Raw genomic sequence first — 27,996 nt, 5'->3', positions numbered from 1 at the left:
CTTTGACCTATGCAAATGTATGCCAGTTAATCTATAGAAAAACTAAAAGGAGTTTTTTGAAAAAGACATTTTCTCCAAGTGAATGCACTACTCTTTGCGGGTCTCTCATAGAGTTTCTAATGGGGATTACGGGTTGATTTCAATGCCAGTGCATGGGTCCAAACCAAGAGGAGTTTTGGAAAAATACAATCACTTAAATTACGAGGCTGGTCCTATGCACTGGCACTGACATTAATCCATTTCAATGCCAGGACCCCTGGGACAGCTCTGCAAAGACGTGCCGTTCTCGTAGCCTATTCACTTGGCAAAAATGACAGTGTTTTTCTGAAAACTCCTCCTGGTTTTTCAATACCTTATTCGTGTCACCTATGCACCAACGATGCATGGGCTTAAAGTAGGAATAGTGACTGGCAACATGGGGATACGCCAAGGAAGACAGCACTCACAATCTTCACAGTCTGATTCTATCTGGCGCTCTGGGATTCATTACTACGTCTGACTCACAATATTCACAGTCTGTTAATGTCCTGCCCCCTCATTAGCTTAAGGGCAAAGAAATACATAAATAAATACATAAATAAAATATTATATGAATAAATAAATACAGAAATAAATATACACTGAAATATAAGTTTACGGAAATAAATTAATTAATATGGAAATTAATAAATAATTAGGAAAATAAATATTTATGTATACAATAATGTCATGTTTTACAAATGTCACTAATATTTATTTATTTATGTGTACATTTACATTTAATTGCATATATATCGTTATATTATTTTATATATTTTGTATGAAATGTATTTATTGAGACATTTATTTATTTCCAATTATGGCATGTTTGGTCCTCTATAGTTTAATCTCTTTCTGTAAAAGAGAATATGTATACATTTAACTTTCATTTAAATTATTCTAACAAAAACATACTTGGAAGCAGAATGATCTTTAGGGAATTCAGATCTAATATTATTATTATGATTATGATTAAATATCCCTAAATATGTCAAGTTTATGTGAAATTGCAGAAGATGTGTTCCCTTAAATTAAACATAATCAAGTTGGTCATAAAGAGACTCAATAAACAATTAGATTTTTCATGTGAGAAAAGAGATCTTATCCAGTATCGGGTCGCGGGGACAGCAGCTCCAGCCGGGGACCCCAAACTTCCCTTTCCCAAGCCACATTTGCCAGCTCTGACTGGGGGATCCCGAGGTGTTCCCAGGCCAGTGTCGAAATATAATCTCTCCACCTAGTCCTGGGCCTACCCTGAGGTCTCCTCCCAACTGGACGTGCCTGGAAAACCTCCCTAGGAAGACGTCCTGGGGGCATCCTTACCAGATGCCCGAACCACCTCAACTGGCTCCTTTCGATGCAAAGGAGCAGCGGCTCTACTCCAAGTTCCTCACAAATGACTGAGCTTCTCACCCTATCCCTAAAGGAGAAGCCAGCCACCCTTCTGAGAAAACCCATTTCAGCCGCTTGTACTCGCAATCTTGTTCTTTTGGTCATAACCCAGCCTTCATGACCATAGGTGAGGGTAGGAACGAACATTGACCGGTATATCGAGACCTTCGCCTTCCGGCTCAGCTCTCTTTTCGTCACAACGGTGGGGTAAAGTGAATGCAATACCGTCCCTGCTGCTCCGATTCTCCGGTCAATCTCCAGCTCCATTGTCCCCTCACTCGCGAACAAGACCCCGAGATACTTAAACTCCTTTACTTGGGGTAACGCCTCATTCCCTATCCGGAATTTTTCCTGCTGAGAACAATGGCCTCATTTTTGCTAATTTATTGAAAATAAAAAATGAAATATCTGTATGTACATTAGTATTCAGACCCTTTATTCAGCACTTTGCCAGCAATCACAGCTTCAAGTCTTCTTGGATATGGCTCCACCAACTTTGCACTCCTGAATTTGGGCAGTTTCTCACATTCTTTCTTTTAGATCCTCTCAAGCTCTATGAGATTGGATGGGGAGTGTTGGTGAACTGCAATTTTTCAGGTCTCGCCACAATTGTTCAATGGGGTCCAGACTTTGGCTGGGTCACTCAAGGACATTCGCAGCCTTGTCCTGTAGCCACTCCAGCATTGTCTTGGCTGTGTGCTTCAGATCATTGTTGTGCTGAAATATGAATCGTTTCCCCAGTCTGAGTTCCTGTGTGTGAGGTCCAGGATCAGGTTCTTCAAGGACATTTTGTCCTTCCGTCAACAACTCCCAATCTCTGCCACTGTCAACCATCCCCACTGCATCATGCTCCCACTACCATGTTTGTATCATAGAGAGAATATTAGCCAGGTGATTAACGGTACTGTACCTTGTTTTTTCCAGATGTAGCATTTGGCATTCAGGCCTAATAATATTTTTCCTCATGTTTTCAGAGTTCTTCAGGCTGCATTTCATGTGTTTTACTCAGCAGTGGCTTCTGTCTAGCAACTCTAACATAAAGGCTTGATTGATGGAATGCTTCAAAGATGGTTATCCTTCTGGCATGTTTTTCTATCTCTGAAGCTCTGCTGGAGTCACCATTGGATTCTTGGTCTCATCCATGATCAATGCCCATTTTGCCCAGTTACTTAGTTTGGCTGAACAGCCAGCTCTGGGAAGAGTCCTTGTGGTTCAAAATTTCTTCCATTTCACAATGATGGATCCCACTGTGAACTGCCTGAGAACTTGCCTAAGCAGTTTTTTTTCTTTTTTACTTTCCTCAGATCTATGCCACAACACAATTCTATCACGGAGGTCTATGGAGAGTTGTCCTTATGGGCTATTGTGTGTATATTGCAAAAGTAATGTAATGAATTATAAATGAAGTCTATAAATTGTGGAGAAAGTGAAGGGGTGTGAATAATTTCCAAAGGAGCTGTGTCTGTATATAAACTCACCTAAAGGATTAGTAGGAACACCATACTAATGCTGTGTTTGACCCCCTTTCGCCTTCAGAACTGCCTTAATTCTACATGGCATTGATTCAACAAGGTGCTGAAAGCATTCTTTAGAAATGTTGGCCCATATTGATAGGATAGCATCTTGCAGTTGATGGAGATTTGTGGGATGCACATCCAGGGCACGAAGCTCCCGTTCCACCACATCCCAAAGATGCTCCATTGGGTTGAGATCTGGTGACTGTGGGGGCTATTTCAGTACAGTGAACTCCTTGTCAAGGAGTTTCTTTCTTCTCATGTTCAAGAAACCAATTTGAAATGATTCAAGCTTTGTGACATGGTGCATTATCCTGCTGGAAGTAGCCATCAGAGGATGGGTACATGGTGGTCGTAAAGGGATGGACATGGTCAGAAACAATGCTCAGGTAGGCCGTGGCATTTAAACGATGCCAAATTGGCACTAAGGGGCCTAAAGTGTGCCAAGAAAACATCCGCCACACCATTGTACCCCATCTGCCTCAAGGTTGTGCGTGTTGTGGCTTCACAAATGCTTTGCTGCATACCTCGGTTGTAACGAGTGGTAATTTCAGTCAAAGTTGCTCTTCTATCAGCTTGAATCAGTCGGCCCATTCTCCTCTGACCTCTAGCATCAACAAGGCATTTTCGATTACAGGACTGCCGCATACTGGATGTTTTTCCCTTTTCACACCATTCTTTGTAAGCCCTAGAAATGGTTGTGCGTGAAAATCCCAGTAACTGAGCAGATTGTGAAATACTCAGACCGGCCCGTCTGGCACCAACAACCATGCCACGCTCAAAATTGCTTAAATCACCTTTCTTTCCCATTCTGACATTCAGTTTGGAGTTCAGGAGATTGTCTTGACCAGGACCACACCCCTAAATGCATTGAAGCAACTGCCATGTGATTGGTTGATTAGATAATTGCATTAATGAGAAATTGAACAGGTGTTCCTAATAATCCTTTAGGTGAGTGTATATATATTTATAAGTAATTCCATATAACGTTCGGTGTATGTTTGCATGTAAATCTTGCACATGCCTGCACATATGCTGTGTCTACACATACAAAAACTCTCACACAAAAACTGCGCACATACAGACTTCTTGCTGTAATTATTAATAACATTTGCCAGACATACACAGCTAAATACGTCTCCCTCCCTTTTGCACACCAATTGATTTGTGTCCAGTTGTTCGTCATCACTCCCTACCAGTATCTCCGTGGCCAAGCTGCTGTGTATCTCAGCTTCATTTGGATTATTTATATTTGACAAATTTATTACCACTTTATCTGTGAGTCTATCTATGTCTTTCTGGCCCATAAAGATAAGAGAATTAAAGGTATCCGGGGATACTGACACTGTATCTGTTAATCAAGTGCTAATCCAAAAATCTTTCATGAGTGTATGAACAAGAATTCAGTGTTTCCAGCATGTCCACCAAATTTCCAGCCTGATCTTTTATTGAGAGTGCTTCTGACAGAGCTTCTGAGCCGTGGTTAAGGATACCGTATAAGGTCACTTTTACTATGATGTGAAGGTCATAGAGATAATGCCACATGCTACTACTATATCATCAGTGCTACTCATCCATCACACAACCTCTGAAAATAAGACGACCGGAGACCAGGAAAAGCGTCAGTCTTTTCCTTCTAGCTGGTCACTGTTCTGATGTCATGGTGATGGAGAATGTCAACATGCAGTACATCCAACCCGGCCCTACGGTTAATTTGCCAGAGATTAGTAACTATGACTCATTTCTAATTGGCCTTGAAATACCGAACCACACGAGCTGGCCTTTCAGACCGGGGGCGTGCAGCGCTCGCGTCCCCTTTGGAGTGGTCAAGGGACTGTTTAGACAGCCTGACTGGACTGGCCCAACCCTCAGTCCGTCGGTTGTGATTGGGAGCTCTACCAAACACACAAGAAAGGTCGGTCGGGCCCGTGCCCTATGGTCCTGTCCCCAAGGGGGTTGTATGCTAATCCTGGGCCTCTCTCAGACTGGGCCCAGTCCTTGCTCTGCCTGGCTCTAGGCCAAAGATTTTACAACACCGAACATGCATCGCACCACGTCCAGTGTGTCATTATACAATACTGTGGTGAGGCCGACGCGTACATTTAATTTGTTTCTGGTGTTAAACCCGTTCATTTAGGATTTTCTCATACACTTCTTCACTGAGTTGTAGAAACCAGAAAACCCTGAAATTGCACTGTTTACATGTAACCCTTCAATATTGTAGTCCTCGTAGCCATAGAGGATGACAAATGCCTCCTGGCATTTGCTTCATTTTGTTTTGTGGGAGTGTCTCCTCTGCTACCATGCATTTAAGGCTATTTTCTACTTACTGGCTATTTTATGGTGGTGCGGAATGTTCTGGGGAGCAGGGGTTTGCGCAGCTGTGTATTTGATGGAGGTTGGAACATGGTGGGGTCACCTATGCACCCTGCGGCAGGCAGATACACTACCTCAGAGGAATGGAACGCGCTCCCAGGGCTACCATAGCAGATGGCTTTCCGCTGTACTGTAGGTCTACAATCAGATGCTGGAATGAACTAGATACATGAAGTAGATGAGAGATGATATCAGTGAGAAATGTTGTCATTTATATAGGTCTACACCTCAGGTAATGATGATATGATTGCATCAAAGTGAAACCTGTTAGCTTTGTGGTGAGGCTTCTACCTCACCACAGCTCATGACCGAGTGCAATGTTTGCAATGATTATGTGGTTGTGGTGGTTTGGTTTCACCTCAGGTTCATAGCTAGCATGTTGAGCTCCAGCCGTAACTGTAGATGCCTTGTCTTGAATGAGGACATAATACTCTGTCTGCCGAAGCCCAGTGTCTTTATACAAGCCTCTTCAGTTATCAAATCTGACTGCTTTGACAGTGCAATTAAAACATGGGATGATTGACAGAAACTCCATGAGAGAGATTTCCCAAGCCAAATAAGCCACTAGATAGCTGCTGCACTTCAGTGATCAGTTAGGTTTTCTGACAATAGGCATGTCTGAGGAAGGGGTATGGTGGAGTTCTGACTGTAGCTGCTCATGGCAACATTTATTTAAGTCCTGTGTTGTCTTTAAGACTTTGTTGATGTAACCCAAATAAATAATAATGTAACACTTTTCTTGTTTATCCCTCTGATTTTCATTAAAATGGAAGTCCTTGAGAGACTTCGTTTTTCGGCAGCAGTGTACTCAGCCCCATCTGACCCCTGTAATGGAAAATATTTAGAGCCTCCATTGGATTTGGGTCACATTTATGATGTGAAACCATCATTCTATTCCCAGTAAAACAGGGGTATTGTGAAAGTGAAATCCATGCTGCATTGTGGTGCTCCATACTGTATTTATATTGATGTTTTATTGTGCTCGCCTTGCTCTGGCTCATCTTCACTGGTTATGGTTCATCCATATTTGAACCCTGTGAACTGATTGACATCGAAGTTACAAGAATTTGAACTTAATGAACTTATGTGTCCTACGCAGTGCAGATCTTGCATTAGTAGTATATCTGGTTGTATGTCAATCAGTCAAAGACATGCAGTGGCTCACACAGCCCTAACTCACTTAATTTCATGTCAACTTAATTATCTCTCTGTACTGACTGTACTGAGGTAATATATTGCAATACTCTGAGGTTAATATACATTAAGACTGTACTATAGAGTGAGACTGCACAGAGGTAATATAGAGTTAGACTGTACTGAGGTAATATAGAGTTAGACTCTACAGAGGAAATATAGAGTTAGACTGTACTGAGGTAATATAGAGTTAGACTCTACCGAGGTAATATAGAGTAAGACAGTACTGAGGTAATATAAAGTTAGACAGTGCTGAGTGAATGTACTGTAAAACCAAACAGCAGGCCACCTGCATTTGCTGGTGATAGTAATAAAGATTTTTCATACACAAAGCCTCAATTGTTTTTTTCCACGTCCATTATTTCTCTGAAGTTCTGCTGCAGTTCTGTCGTTGAGTTCACACAGAGGTTCCTCATCTCTGATGGCGCTGACGGTTTGGAAACAATAAAATCCCCATCCCGCTCCCCTCAGCCCTGTGTCACTACGCAACAGTACCAAAACACCAAAACAAGAGGGCAACCCTGGTAAAAAAAAAAAGGGCCCCTTTCCACACTTTTCAGGATCTTATCACTGCAATCTTCTGGAATCTTCTGTGTGGCCACAGGGATCCTGGCTGACGGGGAGAGGAGTGAAGGGAAGAAAGGGGAAGCTTGGTGAGACTGACTCTGCTCGAGCTGCTCGAGCTTCAGCCTCGAGATGGATCCCTGAAGGAATGCCTGCATGCCTGCCTGGCTGTATCGCGTGACTGTGACCGCTCTGCTTCCCGTCGTCCAACACATGGGACTCATTTACCCTCACGGGCCACAATGATGGTGCCACAAACATCAGACAGACCCGTTCAGGAAGGGGAGGGAAGAAGAGAAAATAATGAGTTTTGGAGAGGACCTGGATCGTAGCACAACACCATGCCACTGTCCGTCCCAGGGGACATTTTCAACAACCAGCGTAACCTTGATCCTCATAGTTTGTCCAGTGATGAGCATGACCAAATGTCTTACACCGATTTATGACAAATGCGGTACAAATACTTTGCATGAATGACAGGGAATGACGCAGTGATTTCTTGTGGATGGTATTTACATTAGTACTTTGAGACCAACACCTGTCTCACGTCAGCTTTTCCAAAGTTATCTGTGTGAGAAACAGAGAGACGTTGCGAGAACAAGAGAGATAGAAAAACAACAGTGAAAGGACAGTGCAGTGATTGTGCTGCCTGGCTGAACGCAGGGCGATGGCTGTTCAAACAGGACTGAGCTGAAATGTCACCAGCCCTCTGCAGAGAAAGGGCCCGCTGACAGCCTGGATAAACACTGGATTTTTTTTGCCTTGTAATCGCATGTTCACTTAAAAAGAGCTTCCAACAAATTCCATGTGCATTTCATCATTCTTGAGTCTTGGTTTGCAATGATGTTGGTTCACTTTCCCCATGTTGTTGTAGTTGGAGAGTGTCTATCTGTCTTCCAAGGAAGGTTAGAGGTTGGAAGGAGGAACGTGAGGTCAGGTGTATGAAAGACTTATGAACAGTGACTCATTCCTTTTTATTATTCGTTTTACCTGCTGGCCAGAATCAATTGTTCAGCAGAAACAGCAGAACCTAGCATTTTAACAGGGGTGTGACTTTTTATATATCCACTGTAGGTCTAACAGTCATTACTCTTTACCCACCCTGTTCATCGGGTTCTCTTCTCTGACTAGGCTCTCTCTGTGTTTCCCTCAGGTGTGGTCCGACAGGTGAAGCCTCTGATTGGCCCGCTAAACATAGTGTTGAAGCTGGCTATGAACTACGTCACCTCTGGCGTGGTGTCTCATCGGAACCTGGTCAACGTCCACGTCTTCGTCTCTGAGTTCTGGTTCTGAGCATGGTGCGCACACACCACCAACGCACATAGCCACACACAGTTACTACTATAAATGTACCTACCTAACATGAGGAAACAGTAGAATGCTGACAGTGGAGGAGAAGCTGAATGTTATTCAGGTATATAGCTATAATGATGTGAGTCCGCACCATTGGCATGTCAAATAATGGGAAATCCTGATACACACGACACCACTGTCGACACCATTGTAACAGGCCTAATTTCTGTTACGTTCTCATGGCAAGACCACTAGCTGGTTAGTTACTTTATTGTTGTATGAAACAAAGGCACTTCCCAGTAAATTTTTTACCCTGTAATAGATGACATAAGCCAAGCAGTGAATGGATGCGTGCATCTGGCCTACGGAGTTTGACATGACGACTCTCATATACCGGGTTGTGTAATGTAACCATGCTGTCAAGCTCAAGACAATAGAATGTGATTGTGAATTGAAAGTGCATGCGTAGACCTGAAGACGTGAAGAACCATCGAAGGACTTAACTCTTGAATGTAACACTAACCTATATGGTAATTATGTGTATTAAATGTCCTTTTCTAACTGTATACATGGCGAACCATCTTGGTTTTACTGAAGCCTTTCTTTGTGTGCCGATAAAAGGAAGCTTCGGATTGGTTAATGAATTTAACTTCTGTTGGAAAAATGGGGACATTTTTGTTACAGCGGTTGAGAGTGTAGAGGAGGAGGGAATCGGCGGAGAGAGTAAGGGTACATAGGAACCACATCCCTAATTATGTGTGTTGCTGAACCAGAACTGGTCTCTACTCCCTCTAAATCAGGCTAGGACAATGGTTCTCTAACTGGGGTCCACAAAGGTAATGGGCGGTATATGCAGCCAGATCTTTTTGTTAGCATTTTTTATGTTTTTACGATGACAACAACAGATTGAACTCATTTTGGCAAAGGGGTCCATGGACTGGGTTTAGAGGGTACAACACCATAAAAATTCACATTTCTTTTCAAGCTTTAAGACAACAGTATTTTCACCCTTTATGACAATGTGTGGAATTTAAAGGAATTAATTTGAAAACAAATCAGTTGTCAGGAGGTGGGCATTTAAAATATTCCTTCTTATTCCCAAATATTTAATTCATCTACGTAATCACTGTTGAAAGTCAAAAGAGTAAAACACTTTTTGATGTCACGCAACTTCGGTTCTGATTATGAGGGGATCGCTAAATAATTTGCTTTCAAAAAAGGTGTACATTGCCCCAAAACATTCAAGAAACTCCGGTACATGTGAGTGGAGCAGATGTCATTGAGCAGATGTTAGTAATGGTCTGGTGATGTGGCTGTAATAATCACATGGTTGAGCCCTGTGAGGCTCCCATGGTTCAAAGACAATGGAAGAACCAGAGACATTCATCAAGATCCCAGCCCATCTACACTTACCACTCTAATGGTATTGAGGAGAGCAGAGATTCTTCACACAGGAAATAAAGGCCAAGCAGTCTGACCTGTGGTCAAACATGAAAAGGAGATGAAGAGAATTCTGAGTGTGTCTGGCCATGAATCTCCAGCTTCAAAGTAAAACATATGAACGTGGATGACACAAGAAACTCTGTATACCAATGTTGCCTGATTATTCAACAGAATTCTTCTGCTCAGTTGTTGCATGCTTCTGTCTGAAAATGCTATGCTTAAATAATTAATGTGGACATCAAATGAGGGATTGTTGTACAAAACTGAGTAATCAGCGATTGAATCATCTTTGTCAATCATAGTATCAAAGCTAATAACCAATATTCAAAATGCAATATAAAAAATATAATTGAATTGATTCTGGCTTAACCTATTGGTTTCTGGGCCTGATCAAAACTGTCAGAATAGGTTTACATGCTGACAAGAAATTTATGAAGAGGGAAATCTGGACATGGCCAATCTGGAAGGACATACCGTAACAAATGGTTTAATGTGGGTTCTGAAGGACCACAGGACAGACACATTGGCTAGACATAGATTGTAGCTGAACGTGTACAACAATGGACAGACTTCTGGGCATGGTGTAATATGTAGGAGGAAGACAGAACACATTCCAACCATGAATAACACGGACAGTCAGGAAGAAAGGGCTGGGGCAGCAGTCCCTACTCACTGCACCGCTGCAAAACCACATACATGCGTTGGGACAAATGAGCAAACTTCTCCAGCCAGATTTCCTCTAAGACGAGCTGCTTGCTTTAAACTGGAAGCTCCTATGACTAACCAGCTAGCATGGGCTGCGGGCCTGATGAGTCGACATAATGGCAGAGGAGCAGAGCAGCAGAAGGAGACCTGTGTGTACTGGTTTGGCTTGTTTGTTTGTGTATTCTACTGTGGCAATGTGGTGGTTAGGGCTCTCTGAGTGAGTGGTCATGGTGGTGTCTGTCTCCTGATGGAGAAAGGAAAGGGTACAGGGGCTGAGGTGACCTGATCCCGGCCTGCAGGACTTACTCGAGTTGGAGAGGCTGAGGCAGGAGCCAGGACAGACACCAGGGCCCAGGGAGGCACGTGCTCAGGCTGACTCCTGCACTCGCCTGCTCCCGCTTTTTCCTGGCGGCCGACCCTGGCCACCACCGCAACACATGTTATAGGATATAAGTGAGTTCTTTTAATACATTTTGGGGTATTTCTTTTTTTTTTCTTCAAGGTTACAAATCACTGTTTCTCATTACAGAAAACACAAGAATGTTGATGTTAGATGGATGCTACCAGAATGCCAATGTGGTGCCCTCATCTAATTTCAGTTACTAGACTTCAGACTCACAGTAGTTTTTATCCACTTTGAAGATGACAGGTTAATTGTCGTGATTCAAATATGAAAAGTGTGGTTGACACCTCATTCATATTTATTCCTCACTGTGTTGGTGTAGTGACTGACACCAAGTTATTTGATGCCCTTAATCACTGCGGTGGTATTGACTTATGTAGAACACAGTAAGAACAACTTAACATATAGTTTAGGAGCTACACACCGCATGTGCTCTGCATACTTCACCAAGTGGTGCTGAAGACTCGTGTTCTCACTGGGTTTCTGCTTGGTGTTTCACAGTAGTCCAATAGATGGCAGACACATACAACGCTTCCTCTTCACAACACTGTCTACTGAAACTAAGGAACGAAAAGCCTCACCATGGTGGGAAAACCAATTCAACGGACATCAGAGTAATTCCCTTCCCTGTGCCTTTTGGGAGTCTAGCTATTGCACTTCCAATATCGCCCCTCATAGGATCAATGAAATGGTTTGTGGTTTTGAGGGATAGACAGCGTGCCAATTACCCAGTGGGCTCCACCTTGACCCCAAAGAATAACATAAAACAGTAGAGTTGTGACCCTCCATAACTTACTGCTCCAGACTCAACTACAATACAACCAGCACTCAACTCTGCCTGATGCCAGAATACACACTGTATCAATCACATCAGGGAGGAGGGAGTCGGTCCGAACTCATGAAAATTCAGAGCACGGTCTCTGTTGTTGATGCTCTTGAAAGAACACCCTACCTCCACCCCTTATTTTGGGAAGAGAGACGCTCGGCGACGTCCACGGAGCTTGATGCATTTCATATGATGGCATGGCTGGATCAAGGGTGGATGATGGTTTGTGTTGCTCCTAGTGTTCCTATTAAACCTAAAATAGATATTGACATTAGGTTGTAAAGTGACTCTTTTCGTATGGGATGATGGGATGAGAAGATGGATGGCTTTAGCATGACTATTACGGACACATTCTGCTTTTGTTTTTCAGGGTGAAAGTTAAAACAAATGTGTTCTTCATAAGAATAAAAGCACATAATTTTTTGAAGAAAATAACCATATGTCAAATGACATACAGGCTGCGAGATTTGTAAATAGCCAATAATGGGAAATGCCACTTCAAAAGGGCTCTGTTGAAAACGATTTTAAATGAAAATAGTCCAAAGGCTTTCTCTCTAGTCAGTGTTATTTAAAATGTGAATTGCCTATTTTGGTTGTGTCTGGAAAAGGCAAGGGTTGAGGTGACATTTTAAATTAATAATTGAAATGGAATTAACAGTTCTTTTTTTTTTATTGAACTGTAATAGGGGAAATGTCTACTATTTACAATTAGCCCAAGATGTCACATTATGACTGCCAAGTTGTGTCTAGGTTCGTTCTAATTAATATGGTTTTGATCAACCTTTGTTGTGGAAGCTACAGATTTAGTTTCAAATTAATCAATTAGTTAGTCATTTCACTTCAATTATTTAGGAGTGCTCTGAAAGTATTGCTTAGAGACCTTGATGCTGTGGTGACAGCCCTGCCATGCCTCTACTAAGTCCCGTCTGACATCACTGACCTCTTGATCCCAAACGTTAGAGTTTTCCTTGTAGTGAAAACAACGTGAGAGTTTGCTGTGTCTGTCAATGTGCTGTTTTGTCTGCGGCTGCGTATACACACCCCACTGTCCTCCCACTGCGATGTCTCACATGTCCTCAGGCCTCAGAAGGTTCCTCTCACAGGGAGGGGGCCAGGGGATGTCAACCTTAGACTCGAAATGCCAGGGCTTTGTCTGAAACGGCGCCCTGTCCCCTGTATAGTGCACCATAGGACTCTGGGCAGAAGTAGTGTATAATATAGGGAGTAGCCGTTTAAGATAACCTGGGAGTCATCATGCGGGTCCTGTTATGGCATCTGGTTACAAGAAAACCATTACACAGTATGTTTTGAGAAGCGGGGTCAAGCTTATAATTGTTTTGAACTTTTTATTTTATGGCATGCCCACAGAGGCTGACACTGGCAATCAGCACTTTAGTCATGAAATGTGACGATGCCTTTAAATTATGTAGGGGCTTAGTATTGTTGTGGTTGGGTGGTGCATTTTCTCCTCTTGTTTACAATTTTCATTTAGAAGGTTTTACTAAATAATTTACTCTTCTTTTTTTCTTTACATTATAAGTACAGCAGTACTGGAATGGCAGTAGACTTCATGTGAATGTTTCAAAACACAGCTGGTGGGAAAACTGTTCTCAAAGTGCAAGGCACATACAAGCTGTTTCATGTCACAGAGGTGAGAATGTCTGTTAGAAATGTATAAAGAAGTGATTTAAAGATGTAACAACTAGCATGGGTTTCTAATATAACTATGATTGCGTCATTTGATGGAAACTATAAGAATGATCAAACTAAGAGTACGTAAGAGGGAAAATAATGCTGTCTTTCTTTAAACCTCCCTTTTTGGGCAGAATGCATAAAACTGGGTTGTTGTTTTGTACATTTTTTGCATCATATATAAGAACTATCACTGAAGTTCCAAGTTTGAATGAGAGTGGTTTTGATGACAGGGGGAACATATCGGGACAATGTTCAGAGACACGTTTTGACTTGGCAGCACCACTTCTACAAACAGTGGCTAAAATGTCAGAGTACATCTTTAATGTCATATGAGGAAGTGTTTATAAAATAAATTGCCACTCTCCTATGGGTGAATTTTGGCTAAGTTACTTAGGGTAGACATGAGATAAAACTTACAGGTTATACATATTTTTATGTTTAAATAGTTTCCAAATGCTTCAGCAAGTCGGTGAACAGCATGAAAACTTTACATGTTATTGTTTATCATTGAACATTATACATGATTGTCAAACATGCCTGGCAACTGTGCACATCAACCCTCAAATAAGACAACAATTACAATTTGAGATGTCTCAACTTCTATTTGGGACTCTTAAAACTACACCTCAGATGGATTCCGGGATGTGATAACAAAGGTTAGTGTCTAACTCTAGATTATGATGCTGAAAATAAAAAGCAATGGTGAAGTGCTCCAAATCTGTCATCGGTAAGTGGTTATAGGTTGCTTACTGGTTGTGGTGCACTGGAAAAAAAATCTGAATGTGTTGCTTATATTTTATACAATTCTGACTACCCTTTAGCATAAACATTTAGAATATCAGATTTCCTTCCAGCTGATCATTGTCTGCTGCTAGTTCTAATGTAAAGTAACAATTTAGGCAGCAGACTGATCTCTTTCATGGTGGTCGACAAACCCTTAAAAATGCAGTCTATGACTTTTGCGAATAACAAAACGCCTATTTTGTGCTATATGTGTAAAATGATGTTGATAGTATGTCCATAATCTACAATCCCGTTTCCAAAAAAGTTGGTATGCTGCCTAAAATGTAAATAAAAACAGAATGCAATGATGTGCAAATCATTGAAACCTTATATTCAATAGAAAATAGTACAAAGACAACATGTTACATGTTGAAACTGAGACAGCTACTTGAAAAAGATATGCCCTCTTTGAATTTGATGCCAGCAAAAGGTTTAAAAAAAAGCTGGGTAAGAGGCAACAAAACACTGGAAAAGTTATGTAATGCTAAAAAACTAAACCTGATGGAATATCACACAACCAATTAAGTCATTTGGCAACAGGCCAGTAACATAATTGGGTATTAAAAGATCATTCCAGAGAGGATGGGTCTGTCAGAAGTGAGGATGGGGAGGTGTTCACCATTCCGTGAAAGACTGCACAGGCAAATAGTGCAACAATTTAAGACTAATATTTCTCAATGTAAAATTGAGAAGAGTTTGGTAATTCCATCATCGACTATACATAGTATCCTTAAAAGATTCAGAGAATCCGGAGAAATCTCTGTATGCAAGGGACAAGGCCGAAAACCAATTTTGGATGGCTGTGATCTTCGGGCCCTCAGGCTGCACTGCATTAAACACAGACACTGTGGACACTAGTGGAAAATCTGTACTGGAAATCACTGCATGGCTCAGGAACACTTAAACACTAAATCTCTACCCTCGAAGAAACCATATATAAATAAGATCCAGAACCGCCGCCTTCTCTGGACCTTTTAAGATGGACTGAGGCATTATAGAAAACTGTCCATTGTTCTGACAAATCAACATTTTTTATTATTTTTCGGAATCATGGATGCTGCGTCCTCCAGACTAAAGAGGAGAGGGACAATCCTTCTTATCAGTGCACAATTCAAAAGCCAGCATCCGTGATGGTAGAGGGTGCATTAGTGCACATGGTATGGGTCTGTGAAAGCACCATTGATGCTGAACAATATATAGCAACATAGGCTACCATCAAGATTATGTTTATTTCAGGGAAAGCTTTGCTTATTTCATCAAGACAATACCTCTTCACATTCTGCACCTATTACAATGGCATGGCTCAATAGTAAAATAGTCTGGGTGCTAAACTGGCCCTGCCTGCAGTCCAGACCTGTCACCCATTGAAAACATTTGGCGCATTATGAAATGAAATATGAACTGTTGAGCAGCTGAAGTTCTTTATCAAGCAAGAATGGGAATACATTTCACTTTCAAAACTACAGCAATTGGTCTCCTCAGTTCCCAAATGCTTACAGAGTATTCTTAAAAGATGCCCCTGTCCCAACTTTTTGGGATGTTGCTGGCATCAAATTCAATCATGTATTCATGTATTTTCCAAAAAACAATAACATTTCTCAGTTTCAACATTTGATATGTTGTCTTTGTATTATTTTCAATTAAATATAGGGATACATGATTTATGAGTAGAATCACTACCATACCTCACTTAACCATGAAATTCCAAGTTTTAAAGGATAAAACCAAAAATCTCCTCCTAAATTTAATTGTTAATCTAATATTTATGGCCAATCACCTTTATCCAGCAAAACAACATAAATCCATTGAGTATATCTGCTGACTAGAGCTGTAACATGTTTGTTCCAAACCGCTGTCTTGGTTAACACCCTAATACACCCTCATTTCCAGTATGACAACTAATTATTAGTCAACAGTTTACAGGCATTGACTGTAATACCCCTGGGGTAAGGACTAAGGGCGTGAGAAACAAAACACTTAGCATTACTGACAGTCACAGAATTCCCCCCTGCTCCATCGCTTCTTTTGTCATTGTTAGATCTTTGAATGCTCAACATCATGTTTCCCTTCATGCATTAGCATTCCTTTATATAGCTTGAGACAGAGATCATCTTTGATTTTAATGAATGAGGGCCTTGGAAGTTGGCCTGAGAAATTTCTGCTGAAAAACTGAAAACAAAAACATGGCCAACTATTGCTGCAAAATTATTGATGTTTCACGTTTGCTTTTGAAAAAACGTGTTCTCTGTTCATAGTTGTGACAAGGGAAATCCATCAATTTGTTTTTTGTTTGGTAAGAGTTTGCACAAAGTGAGCGTGGTTAATGGTTGACCTTTACAGTGAAAAGGTAGCCGCCATCCAGGGAACTGCAGTCCATGCCACTCCATCGCTCGCACATTGTCTGCCGTCCGTCTGTTGATTTAGAAACCATTTTAAAGAGGCAACACCCCCACCAACACACCACCTTTCAACAAGGGAACAAAGTGTCCTACCTCAAGTGTGCAGTGGCCTCCATTGCCAGCTGGTGATGAAATATATGTCCGTTTGTGGCGCTAAGCTTATTGTTCAAAGTCAGAAAAGGGAAGGAAATTGCTTTTGTAATCTTTCGCTGCCAGTGTGATTGAATGATCCCTTTTTGCTCTCTCCATTTCAGGCATCATATAGAAAACACTTTATCTCTTTCAGCAATATAATATGTTTTAGCAAGACCTCCATGAATTGAATGGATTAACTGTCAAGGTCAATTTTACCATGCAAATAGCTAGCATTATGGCCTTAGCTGTAGCCTGTAAACTTGGAGAAATATGGGAAGTGCTCAGACACTATAACCACTACTGCTTGTGTGTCAGAACATTACCCAGATGTCAGGGGTTGGTTTGTCGCAACGCCAGGGGATGGTTAGTTTACACTAGGAGTATGCTTGGGTAGATTACTTTCTAAATGTAATTTACTACAGTTACAAGTTACTTTCATTATTTAAACTAAATAATGTAATCTGATTTCTTTAAATCACTTTATAAGTTTCCCCATTAATAAGCATTAAAAGAAAAATCTAAGGATTCATTGAACACATTTGGTTTGGGTGGAAACAAATGTAATGGTACACTTGAGTGTGCAAAGCAGTCATCAAGGAAAAGGGTGGCTACTTTGAAGAATCTATTATTTCTATTTGAAGAATCTATTGTTCCACAATGTGGAAAATTATCAACTAAAGAAATACCCTTGAATGGGTAGGTGTGTCCAAACCATTAGTCAGTACTTTATATTATACTGTAGTGTGGCATATTATTGTCATTCTTGAATATTTTTACAATTGATGCCACTATTAATCTGCTAAAATTAGGCTGGACCCAGTGTCTATCATCTCATGATTGACAACATGGTCAATAATTTTCTCCAAACTATAGTTCTTTGTATTTCATGTTGAACTACTCCACCACCACACTGCTGTGCTCATTAGGTTGAAATGGATACCAACTTGTCCCCAGTTTCATTAAAAGTATCTTAGTGATTGAGAAAAACCTAATGTATCAGAATCCTCAATCCTAACTAGGTGTTATTGATAGTTATTGAAGGATTAAGGGTTTAGGGCACTAAGAGTTTATCAAGGGTTTAAGTGGACTGTTTTGAACCAAAATAATCCCCTAAGACTGGGAGAACTTTATGCTTTCAGGAGCAAACTCTGTGCCTGCATCCATACAGTGGTGGAACTCACAGTCACACTTAGGGAACTGATAGTTGAACTAGAGGAACTAATAGTTACACCGGAGGAACTTACAATCAAACTGGAGGAACTAACAGTCACGCTGAGGGAACTGGTTGTCGAACTGAGGGAACTCATAGACACGCAGAGGGAAGTCATAGTCAAACTGGAGAAACTAATAGTCACAATGGGGGAATTCATATTTGAATTGGAGGAAGCAATAGTCACAATGGGGGAACTTACTGTCGAACTGGAGGAACTAACAGTCACGCTGAGGGAACTAGTTGTCGAACTGAGGGAACTCATAGACACGCGGAGGGAAGTCATAGTCAAACTGGAGAAACTAATAGTCACAATGGGGGAATTTATATTTGAATTGGAGGAAGCAATAGTCACAATGGGGGAACTTACTGTTGAACTGGAGGAACTAACAGTCACGCTGAGGGAACTAGTTGTCGAACTGAGGGAACTCATAGACACGCGGAGGGGAACTCATGGTCACACTTGGGGACTAAGGCACACTGGGGAAAATCATGGTCACACTGAAGGGAACTAATGGTCACACTAAGTGACTAAGGCTCACTGGGGGATCTCATCCTACTTCTCTTTCCCCTGGGAAACACATTTACCAGAAGTGCTGGAGAAGGGAAACCACTCGCTCAGTTCCCAGCTGCAGTAAACTATTAAACAGGGGATCCTGTTACCACTGTTAGCTCGGAACTTTGATGAACTCTTGGATCGTCTCCAATTCACACAGCCAAATTTGCTCGCTGTCAATGGTTTTATAGTGAATCTTGAGGAGAAACCATCCAGCACATCAAGAAGGAAGTGAGAACCCCAGATTGGAACACCTTTACAAGGTTGCCACTAACAATAGAATGAACTTCAATGGCAGATATTATGTATTAGGCCTCAGGACTACCTGACTAGACGACTCCTAGCCGTCACTGCCCCAAGTCCACATGGTCGTGTGGCGGATCATAATTCTAACAGAAGACTGAATCAATTTCAAATAAATCAAATTCATTTTATAAAGCCATTTTGACATCAGCAGTTGCCATGAAGTGCTTTTACAGATACCCTGTCTGAAACAAGAATTAATGCACAGTGTCTAGGAAAAAAACCCTAGAAGTGTCCCAAATTAGGAAGAGACCTAATGAGGAACCAGACTCTGAGGTGTGACCAGTCCTGTTCGGGCTGTGCTGGGTGAAGATTATAAGAGTACATGACCTTTTGGGCCACATCAATGTTTTTTCCGTGATCAGAAGACAAGCAGGTCAATAAATCCAAGTGACCAGGTCACCAGGTCATGTCGCTGATCTATATTCTAGTGGATGACTCCTGCTGGTTCTTCTAACAGCTCAGCTGTTCCCACCTATTTGTATGTTTTTACCCATTGGTCAGCTAAATGTTTAAATATATTAATGAACCACCCCCCATAGCATGGCTCCTCTCAAGGTTTCTTCCTAAGTTCCAACCATTAGGTTTTCCCTATATTATTGCTTGCTTGTTCGGATTTAAGATTGCGTATTTGTAGAAGCATTTTGTGACAACTTCTGATGTCAAAAGAGCTTTATAAAATACATTTGTTTGATAGTTGATTATCGATTGAAGACATTTCAAATAAAAAAGATTGTATTTCAAGCAAGTTGGATATATATTTTTAAACATGCTCACATACCTTGATCATTCCCTTGATTTTAATCTAGCAGGGCTAAAGTTAGCATATGTTTGGAATTGCTCTTGGCTCCAAAAAAAGTGAAAAGGATCATGGATCACAGTTTATTTTGGTGAATAGACTTATTTGAGGTTAAGGAACCATTTAACCATTTAACATAATGTTGAAATTCTCAGTTAAGGGACTTAGGCCTACATCATGGAGTAACTTCGTGAATGTTTTTCCCTTCTTTATTCCTGTTCATAATTAATGCAATTTCCCATATACCGCTGGTTCATTTAAAGTAATTTAAAATTAGAGGTTGGGTCCTCAAGAAGCCTCACAGTAACCAATAACCACTCATTGGGAGTTTACTACTCAGACAGCTGCAGACAAACCCAACAACCATGATGAACTGATAAACAACATTGACCTGTGTCTGTCTGTCCTGTTAATGCAACAGTGGTGATTTCTGTTTGGGTCTTGTGGTTTAAAGCCAAAGACCTAGTCTTTGAGTGGCTGCGACAGAGATGGAGGGTCGTGGTCGCTCCAGATGCAACTTTGTTTCCCACAGCAGTCCAACTCTTCGGACTCCTGAAAACCAACCATGAACAGATTCCCAATTTCAATTAAAAGGCATGTTTGTGCTCCACATTTGTTTGTGCTCACAGATGATTTTTGTAATAAAACTCAGACTTTCTGGTATTTCTTGGATGCCTGTGTGATGACATTGTGCATAGTTTTTTTCATCTTGTGGCTGGTTTCCAGTGGAAAATGCAGCCTGCACAAACTACTGTACCAATTTTTTTGTTTGTCTGTGGGGAGGAAAATAAAGAATAGAATGAGTCTCGCTGATCTTCTCTTTGCCACAATTAACAGCAGACGCGCTGTGCATCGCAGGGTTGGAGAACGCACAAGACGAAGCAGCCCTGTGTCCTCTTCGGCTCTCCTCCGAAACAATGGCAAGAGCTCATCCCCTGCCGATCTCTCCAGGGTTAAAAAAAACAAACAAAAAAAACCCATCAATAATATTGAGTGCTTTATTGTTTCTCATTCCTCACTGTTACAATTAAACTAGTATATAAAAGTGTATACAACATATTTTACACTGATGAAAAGCATTAACCACGCATCTGTTTGAGTGTCTAACAATGCTGTAATAACCTAACAACTGGAAGGTCAATAATAGTGTAGAGAAATTAATTATTTTTTAGGTAAATGTTTTATCAAAGTCAATCAGAATCTTATCTACACTCACATTAGCAGCCAGACATCCATGTCATGTTGTCTCTGTTCCACACTTATCTTATTAGCTAGGCAGGGATTACAGGAGGTGGCTTGCTATTTGTTGCTGGCTAGCTACTAGCTGCCATAATGCTACAGCAGAACTGTGTGACAAAATGATGTAAGTACACTCTAAAAAAATAAGGGTTCATATGGCTCTTTGTGTAATTAGTTCTTTACAACGTACTTTGACATTTTCCATGAATAACTTATTAGGGTTCTCCCATTTCTTATTCCATCTCATTTCTTAAAATATAATTTTCAAACTTGAGAAGGTGTTATTAACTTTCTGCATACATTGTGGATTTGGCCACCGGTTTCCACTAGACATCTACACTGTCATGGGAGCACCAAAGGACCACACATGGGACTTTGCCCCAAGCACGTTCTGTCCAGCGTCTGCTGGCCAACAATGTGGGAAGATGCTGGTTGTAACAGTGGCCACAGGTCAAACAGTCTTATGATGGCAACTGTTTGGGTTTAAATTTACTTCTGGTTAGAGTCACTATCTGGTTGTTTCTTCCTGACGATTTAGACACTTTAGCCAGCAGAACCTCACCTCATGCACCTACAACCTTTCCACTGGTCAAACATTGATCTCAGCTGGGTAAGACTGGTCACTTAATAGGAGAAGTAGTCGACTTAACCAAACCCAAAGTTTGAATGGTACATTGTTGCCAATCATGACTGGTTTACCAACGGATCTCCCATTGGATGGTTTAAGCACTGTGGCTGTATTTTTCAAATGGACTGTGTGTGGTACTGATAATTGTAGGAGAGGGAGAGAAGGGCTGTTCTAAGGCACATTGTGGATTTTGAGAAAGCAATGCTTTTGGTTAGCCAGCTTTTAAGCGACCATGGCGGTTTCTACAGCTTAGTCTCAAGGATGTGCCATTCAGCTGCAAGCCGGCAGAAGAGGCAATAGCAGCAGAACACCACGGGCTATGTCACCCAGCCTTAAACCAGCTCGCCCATCATCAGTACTCACTGAGAAACACAATGACAGATCTATTCTATGAGACCAGCTAAGAGGAGTGAGGGTTCTTCATTGTGTAATTGTAATGGCTTAAACATGTGATTACAGCCAAATTGTGGCTTTTCGCTGCTTCCCTCGACACAGACATGGATGTAAGATGTAAGAACAATTTTCTTGCCCTTTGAAATTTTGCTCAAGGGAAAAAAACCATAAAGTGTTGTGGAATTTACTGAGCAATACCCGCCTCTTTGACACAAGAAAGAGGATTAAGGTTATTGTCTTAGATGTATTTTCAAATCAGAGCTTGACAAAGTGCTGTCTGAACTTTACTTGAAATATGAGTAGAAATTTGCTTAAAACTGTGATCAAAGCAAGACAGGCCTTTATATTGGTTATGTAAAGAGTATATATACACTGAACAAAATTATTAACGCAACACTTTTGTTTTTGCCCCCATTTATTTTTTTGTTTTTTAACTCAAAGATCTAAGACTTTCTCTATGTCTCAAATATTGTTCACAAATCTGTCTAAATCTGTGTTAGTGAGCACTTCTCCTTTGCCGAGATAATACATCCGCCTCACAGGTGTGGCATATCAAGATACTGATTAGACGGCATGATTATTGCACAGGTGTGCCTTAGGCTGGGCACAATAAAAGGCCACTCTAAAATGTGCAGTTTCAATGTATTGGGGGGGGTCCGAAAACCAGTCAGTATCACCATTTGCCTCACGTAGTGCAACACATATCCTTCGCATAGACTTGATCAGGTTGTTGATTGTGGCCTATGAAATGTTGGTCCAATCCTCTTCAATGGCTGTGCGAAGTTGCTGGATATTGGCAGGACCTGGAACACGCTGTCGTATACGCCGATCCAGAGCATCCCAAACATGCTCAATAGGTGACATGTCCGGTGAGTATGCTGGCCATGCAAGAACTGGGATGTTTTCAGCTTCCAGGAATTGTGTGCAGATTCTTGCAACATGGGGCCGTGCATTATCATGCTGTAACATGAGGTGATGGTTGTGGAAGAATGGCACAACAATGGACCTCAGGATCTCGTCACGGTGTCTCTGTGCATTCAAAATGCCAATAAAATGCACCTGTGTTTGTTGTCTATAACGCATGCCTGCCCATATCATAACCCCACCGCCACCCCCTATGAGGACGACGAGCATGCAGATGAGCTTCCCTGAGACGGTTTAAGACAATTTGTGCAGATATTCTTTGGTTATGCAAACCGATTGTTACAGCAGCTTTCCGGGTGGCTGGTCTCAGACGATCTTGGAGGTGAAGATGCTGGATGTGGAGGTCCTGTGCTGGTGTGGTTACATGTGGTCTGCGGTTGTGAGGCCGGTTGGATGTACTGCCTAATTCTCTGAAACGCCTTTGGAGACGGCTTATGGTAGAGAAATGAACATTCAATTCATGGGCAACAGCTCTGATGGACATTCCTGCAGTCAGCATGCCAATTGCATGCTCCCTCAAAACATGCGACATCTGTAGCATTGTGTTGTGTGATGGAACTGCACATTTTAGAGTCTTTTATTGTGGCCAGCCTAAGGCACACCTGTGCAATAATCATGCTGTCTAATCAGAATCTTGATATGCCACACCTATAAGGTGGATGGATTATCTCGGCAAAGGAGAAGTGCTCACTAACACAGATTAGGCAGATTTGTGAACAATATTTGAGAGAAATAGGCCTTTTGTGTACATAGACAAAGTCTTAGATCTTTGAGTTCAGCTCATGATAAATGAGAGTATATAATTTTATAAGCACAATTTATAATCATGTACTGTACATGTGCTACATGACTTGATTTGGTACTGAATGGTAACTATCAGCCGAGAACACAATATTCAAACTCTTCCAGCACAACCTTGTGTTCTCACTGCATCAAACGAGTCATAACGAAAAGCTTAGCACCTCTGGTCAGGTCTGGACATCTCCTTTCAGTGTTGCATGCTGTAAGTCTATACCTTAAAGGATCTAAGCTTCTATTGTATGTCCATAAACATGAGTGTCTTATTTTTAGTTATAATTGTGTTGTTTCATACTGCATCAGAGAATCATCATAAGACAGGGCTGGATGCTGTGCCATGGCTGGTGTGGAGACAATATGGAAGGTAACATGCAGAGGGCTGGACTTCTGACAGGAATGCCCTGACCAGGGCCCATGGGGCTGTGATCAAAAGTATTGCACCATGCAAGCAATAAGGTGCTATTTGTGACATAAACACTCAGTTGCAATAGTGATACATGTGTAACTTAATTGTACAGTGGTCACCAACCAGGTCTAAATAGAGGAGACCACACAGTAGGACAGCAACCCAGCAAAAGGAAACGATCAGAGACACAGGAAGAGACTACTGAGCCATCTACAATGATTGTTTTACTTTGGAGTTGTCTTTTTTCGTTTATTTCTCTATGTGACTGCTTCCCCTTTTCTGTGTCTCTATGTATTTAGGCCAATGAGAAGGATGTCCTATCATGCATGTTGAAGCATACAGTATACCCTTGTGGCGTCAGTGTTGACACAGAACAGAGCAGGTCAAGCAAAGTAACAGGTTTGTCAGGAAGACATTGACATGAATATCAGTAGCTGATCTATATTATACTTTTCCACAAAGATATACAGTGTGGTTTGATTGACTTATTGTCAACCAAAAGACATTTACCTGGTTTATGTGGACAGAGAGTTAAAGTGGCTTCCAACATAGAGGGACAGAAGACAATAGTTTCATACCTTGGATGGAAAAAGGGGAAGGTTGTGATTGATGAGGTGATAAGTACAGTGCTTACCCCTAAGGCCATCGAGATCGTCCTGCTCCCCCTAGAATTTCAACAGCTCAGGGAAAACAACTGGTGTCTTCAAGATTATATGGCTTTTGCAATGTTGTTCGCCATCCCCTCCTGCTAATGACACATTCAAATTAGCTGCGGTTAGGGTTTCTTCAAATACACAGTTAGATTTGTGCAAATTCTTCTCCCTACCTCACCTCTCTCTGGTCTGGCCTGAGGAAACCACACGGCGGGGTCACTGCGCTCTCCAAGAGCTAAGCCAGACCCATAATTTTGCTTTTGTTTTAGATGTAGCCTCAATGCCTCAAATATAGACAGAGCTAGGCTGGCCTGGGATGGCCAGAGTAGATGGAGAAAGAGAGAGAGAGGTAAAGAAAGAGAGAGAAACCTCACATAGCAGTGAGGTGAAGGGTGAGCTGTTTTCAGCACAGTAAGGAAACCTTCACTATACACAGTGTGTGAACAGAAGGAGCTGGGTAGCGACGAGTAAACTCAGCCAAACCACCAGTCATTACTGACCATTACAGCCACTGCTCATTCAGTCTCCTGGATCCCTGTTCTGTCCTATTAAGTCACAACCAGCACATGTAGGGAATTATCTGTTAATGGAGATGATCAAGTGAAAATATTTTCTGACAGTCAAAGGAATTATTTTGTAAATTCAGTTCATGTTGCTTTTATGAGCTGTCTGTTGCAAGCAACTGACTTTATTATAGCCTGAACCCCAGCCCAGTATTGTCTCTTTATAACCTTGTAAATGTAGTCCTCTTGCAAAAAAACCTGCAGCTAGCTACAGTTTTTCTGACTTATTTTCCACAACATTAATTATATTATTTTATGGTTATTTGGTGGTGAATAATTACTGCACACTTTTTGCTTAACATTGGTTACTGACCCACACTTACTCATAATCATATTGTTTGTGAAAACATAAAATTTACAAAGTTAATGCTCAGGATAATTGAAATGGTTAACTCATGAAGTCTATATCTAACAGATTGAAAACAATTACTTAAAGTCAAACTGTAACACCAGTTTACCATTAAATTTGTCAGAATAATATGGAGATTATATGGAGATATAATATGGAGATTTGATTCAAAACCTATATCCAACATTGACCCTTTTCAAAAATGATGCTATGTCTTATAAGATCAAAGCCTTGGTTGTAAGTAAAAAAAAACTGGTGCTAACTTAGTCCAATATCATTCCATGTTAAGCAGTAAATTCATAATCAAACAAGTGAGGACATTTAGTATGGAGACAATAAGAAAGTGTCAAATTTATTAAACTTTTCATATGTGAGGCTTATTACATCAAATATTGTGTAATGCTTTAGTTGTTAGTTTGTACTAAATTTTAAAACGGCTACAACCTAGCTACCTAGCTTTTGTGTGGGCCAACCCTAATCTCTGGATGGTTTATTTGGGAGGCAGAAAAAGACAGATACTGTAATCCTCCTTTTTCCTATTCAAGATTAAACTGAGAAAATAACTACCCTGATCCAGTGCCCACAGCATTCAGTTTTTCACTGTGATTGAACAGGCCTACACTTTACCATCCCACAAGTTAGGGAAAATTATGACAATACCACAGTGTGTAAAATATGAAACTACAACTACAAGTTTCAATGGTTCCTCTTAACCAACTTTATGTAAAGATGAACCTATATTTTATACATCTAATAATGACAATATTTGATTATATTAGTAAAATGCTTTTCATTATAGAAGAATAATCTTACAATGCATAAATATATTTTATTTCAAACTTTCTTCGTTAAGAGTGTACTAATAACTTAATATATCATTCTAAAAATGTCTGTCTAATAAACCACTATGTTTATTTAGTTTTAAATAACTCAAAAATATCCTGTATTTTATGATTTCTTTAACTGAGCTTACATAGCCCCTTGGAATGCTGAGCCCTGGGCCGTTAATGTGTCAAGAATAGCTTGAGGGTATGAATAAATGCTTCATAAAGATGTTTTGAATGTTTATATAAAGTTTAGACCTGAGATTATTGTAAGATTTTCCCTACTAACTCAACTTGAAATTATTGTAAATGATATTCTATGCTTTAACATAAATCACCACTTTGATTTAACCAAATATAACTAGCTATATGAGTACATCTTGATCCATGAAATGTGAGACTTTGCTCCTGTTGCTAAAGTAAGCTACCTAGTTAGTTCTCATGTTAGCCTTATGCTTTTAATAGTTAGCCAGCTCAAACAATTTAAATGGTTAGTCATATAAGTTACTGTCACTTTGATGACATACAGTGACATACAGTGGGGCAAAAAAGTATTTAGTCAGCCACCAATTGTGCAAGTTCTCCCACTTAAAAAGATGAGAGAGGCCTGTAATTTTCATCATAGGTACACTTCAACTATGAAGATTATACAGATAGTGAAAAATAATCCAACTGTTTCCATATTACCAATTTAGTTATTTTTGGTCAAATTATGCAATGGAAAATCCTCTAGTATGGTCAAAGCAGAAAAAAATATGAGGTACTAGAAGCTTACTATACCCACACCACCCACTTCATTAGGTACACCTTCCTAGTATCGGGTTGGACAATCTTTCGCCTTCAGAACTTAATTCTACTTAATTCTTTGTGGCATAGATTCAACAAGGTGATGGAAACATTCGTCAGAGATTTTGGTCACGCAGTTGCTGCAGATTTGTCAGCTCCGCATCCATGATGCGAATTTCTCGTTCCCTCACATCCCAAAGATGCTCTATTGGATTGAGATCTGGTAACTGTAGAGGCCATAAAGTGCTACACTGTGGTCATAAAGGGATGGACATGGTCAGCAAGAAAGGTCAAGCTGTGGCATTTAAACGATGCTCAGTTGGTACCAAGCGGCCCAAAATGTGCCAAGAAAATAATATCCCCCCACACCGTTACACAACCAGTCTGAACCGTTGATACAAGGCAGGATGGATCCAAGCTTTCATGTGGTTTACACCAAATTCTGATCCTACCATCTGAATGTCGCATGCAAATTGTAATCTCAGTTTCCTGTTCGTAGCTGACAGGAGTGGCACCCAGTGTGGTCTTCTGCTGCCGTAGCCCATCTGCTCCAAGGTTTGACGTGTTGTGCATTCAGAGATGCTCTTCTGCATATCTTGGTTGTAACAAGTGGTTATTTCAGTTATTTCAGTTACTGTTGTCCTTCTATCAGCTAGAACCAGTCTGGCCATTCTCCTCTGACCTCTGCTATCAACAAGGCATTTTTGCCCAGAGAACTGCCACTCAATGGATATTTTCTCAAATCAAACCAGCCCATCTGGCACCAAAAACCATGACATGTTCGATGTGACTTAAATCAGCGTTCTTCCCCATTCTGGTTTGAAC

At 40.9% G+C, this 27,996-nt stretch overlaps 1 protein-coding gene across 2 annotated transcripts in view; it reads left to right on the top strand.

The window, feature by feature from the left end:
• fbln1 (fibulin 1) overlaps window positions 1-8,917 on the top strand; it is a 43,023-nt gene extending 34,106 nt beyond the window's left edge. For both annotated transcript variants that reach the window (XM_010883958.4, XM_010883957.4), the window contains exon 17: window positions 8,212-8,917. In XM_010883958.4, the coding sequence (XP_010882260.2) occupies window positions 8,212-8,351 (140 nt within the window). In that variant the 3' untranslated portion in view covers window positions 8,352-8,917. The remainder of the gene's footprint in view (window positions 1-8,211) is intronic.
• Window positions 8,918-27,996: the final 19,079 nt, after the last annotated feature.

The sequence above is a fragment of the Esox lucius genome, chromosome 19 (assembly GCF_011004845.1).
Source record: "Esox lucius isolate fEsoLuc1 chromosome 19, fEsoLuc1.pri, whole genome shotgun sequence".
NCBI classification, from domain to species: Eukaryota; Metazoa; Chordata; class Actinopteri; order Esociformes; family Esocidae; genus Esox; species Esox lucius.
Note: the sequence above shows the minus strand (reverse complement) of the source record. Positions and strands in the feature narration are given on the sequence as shown.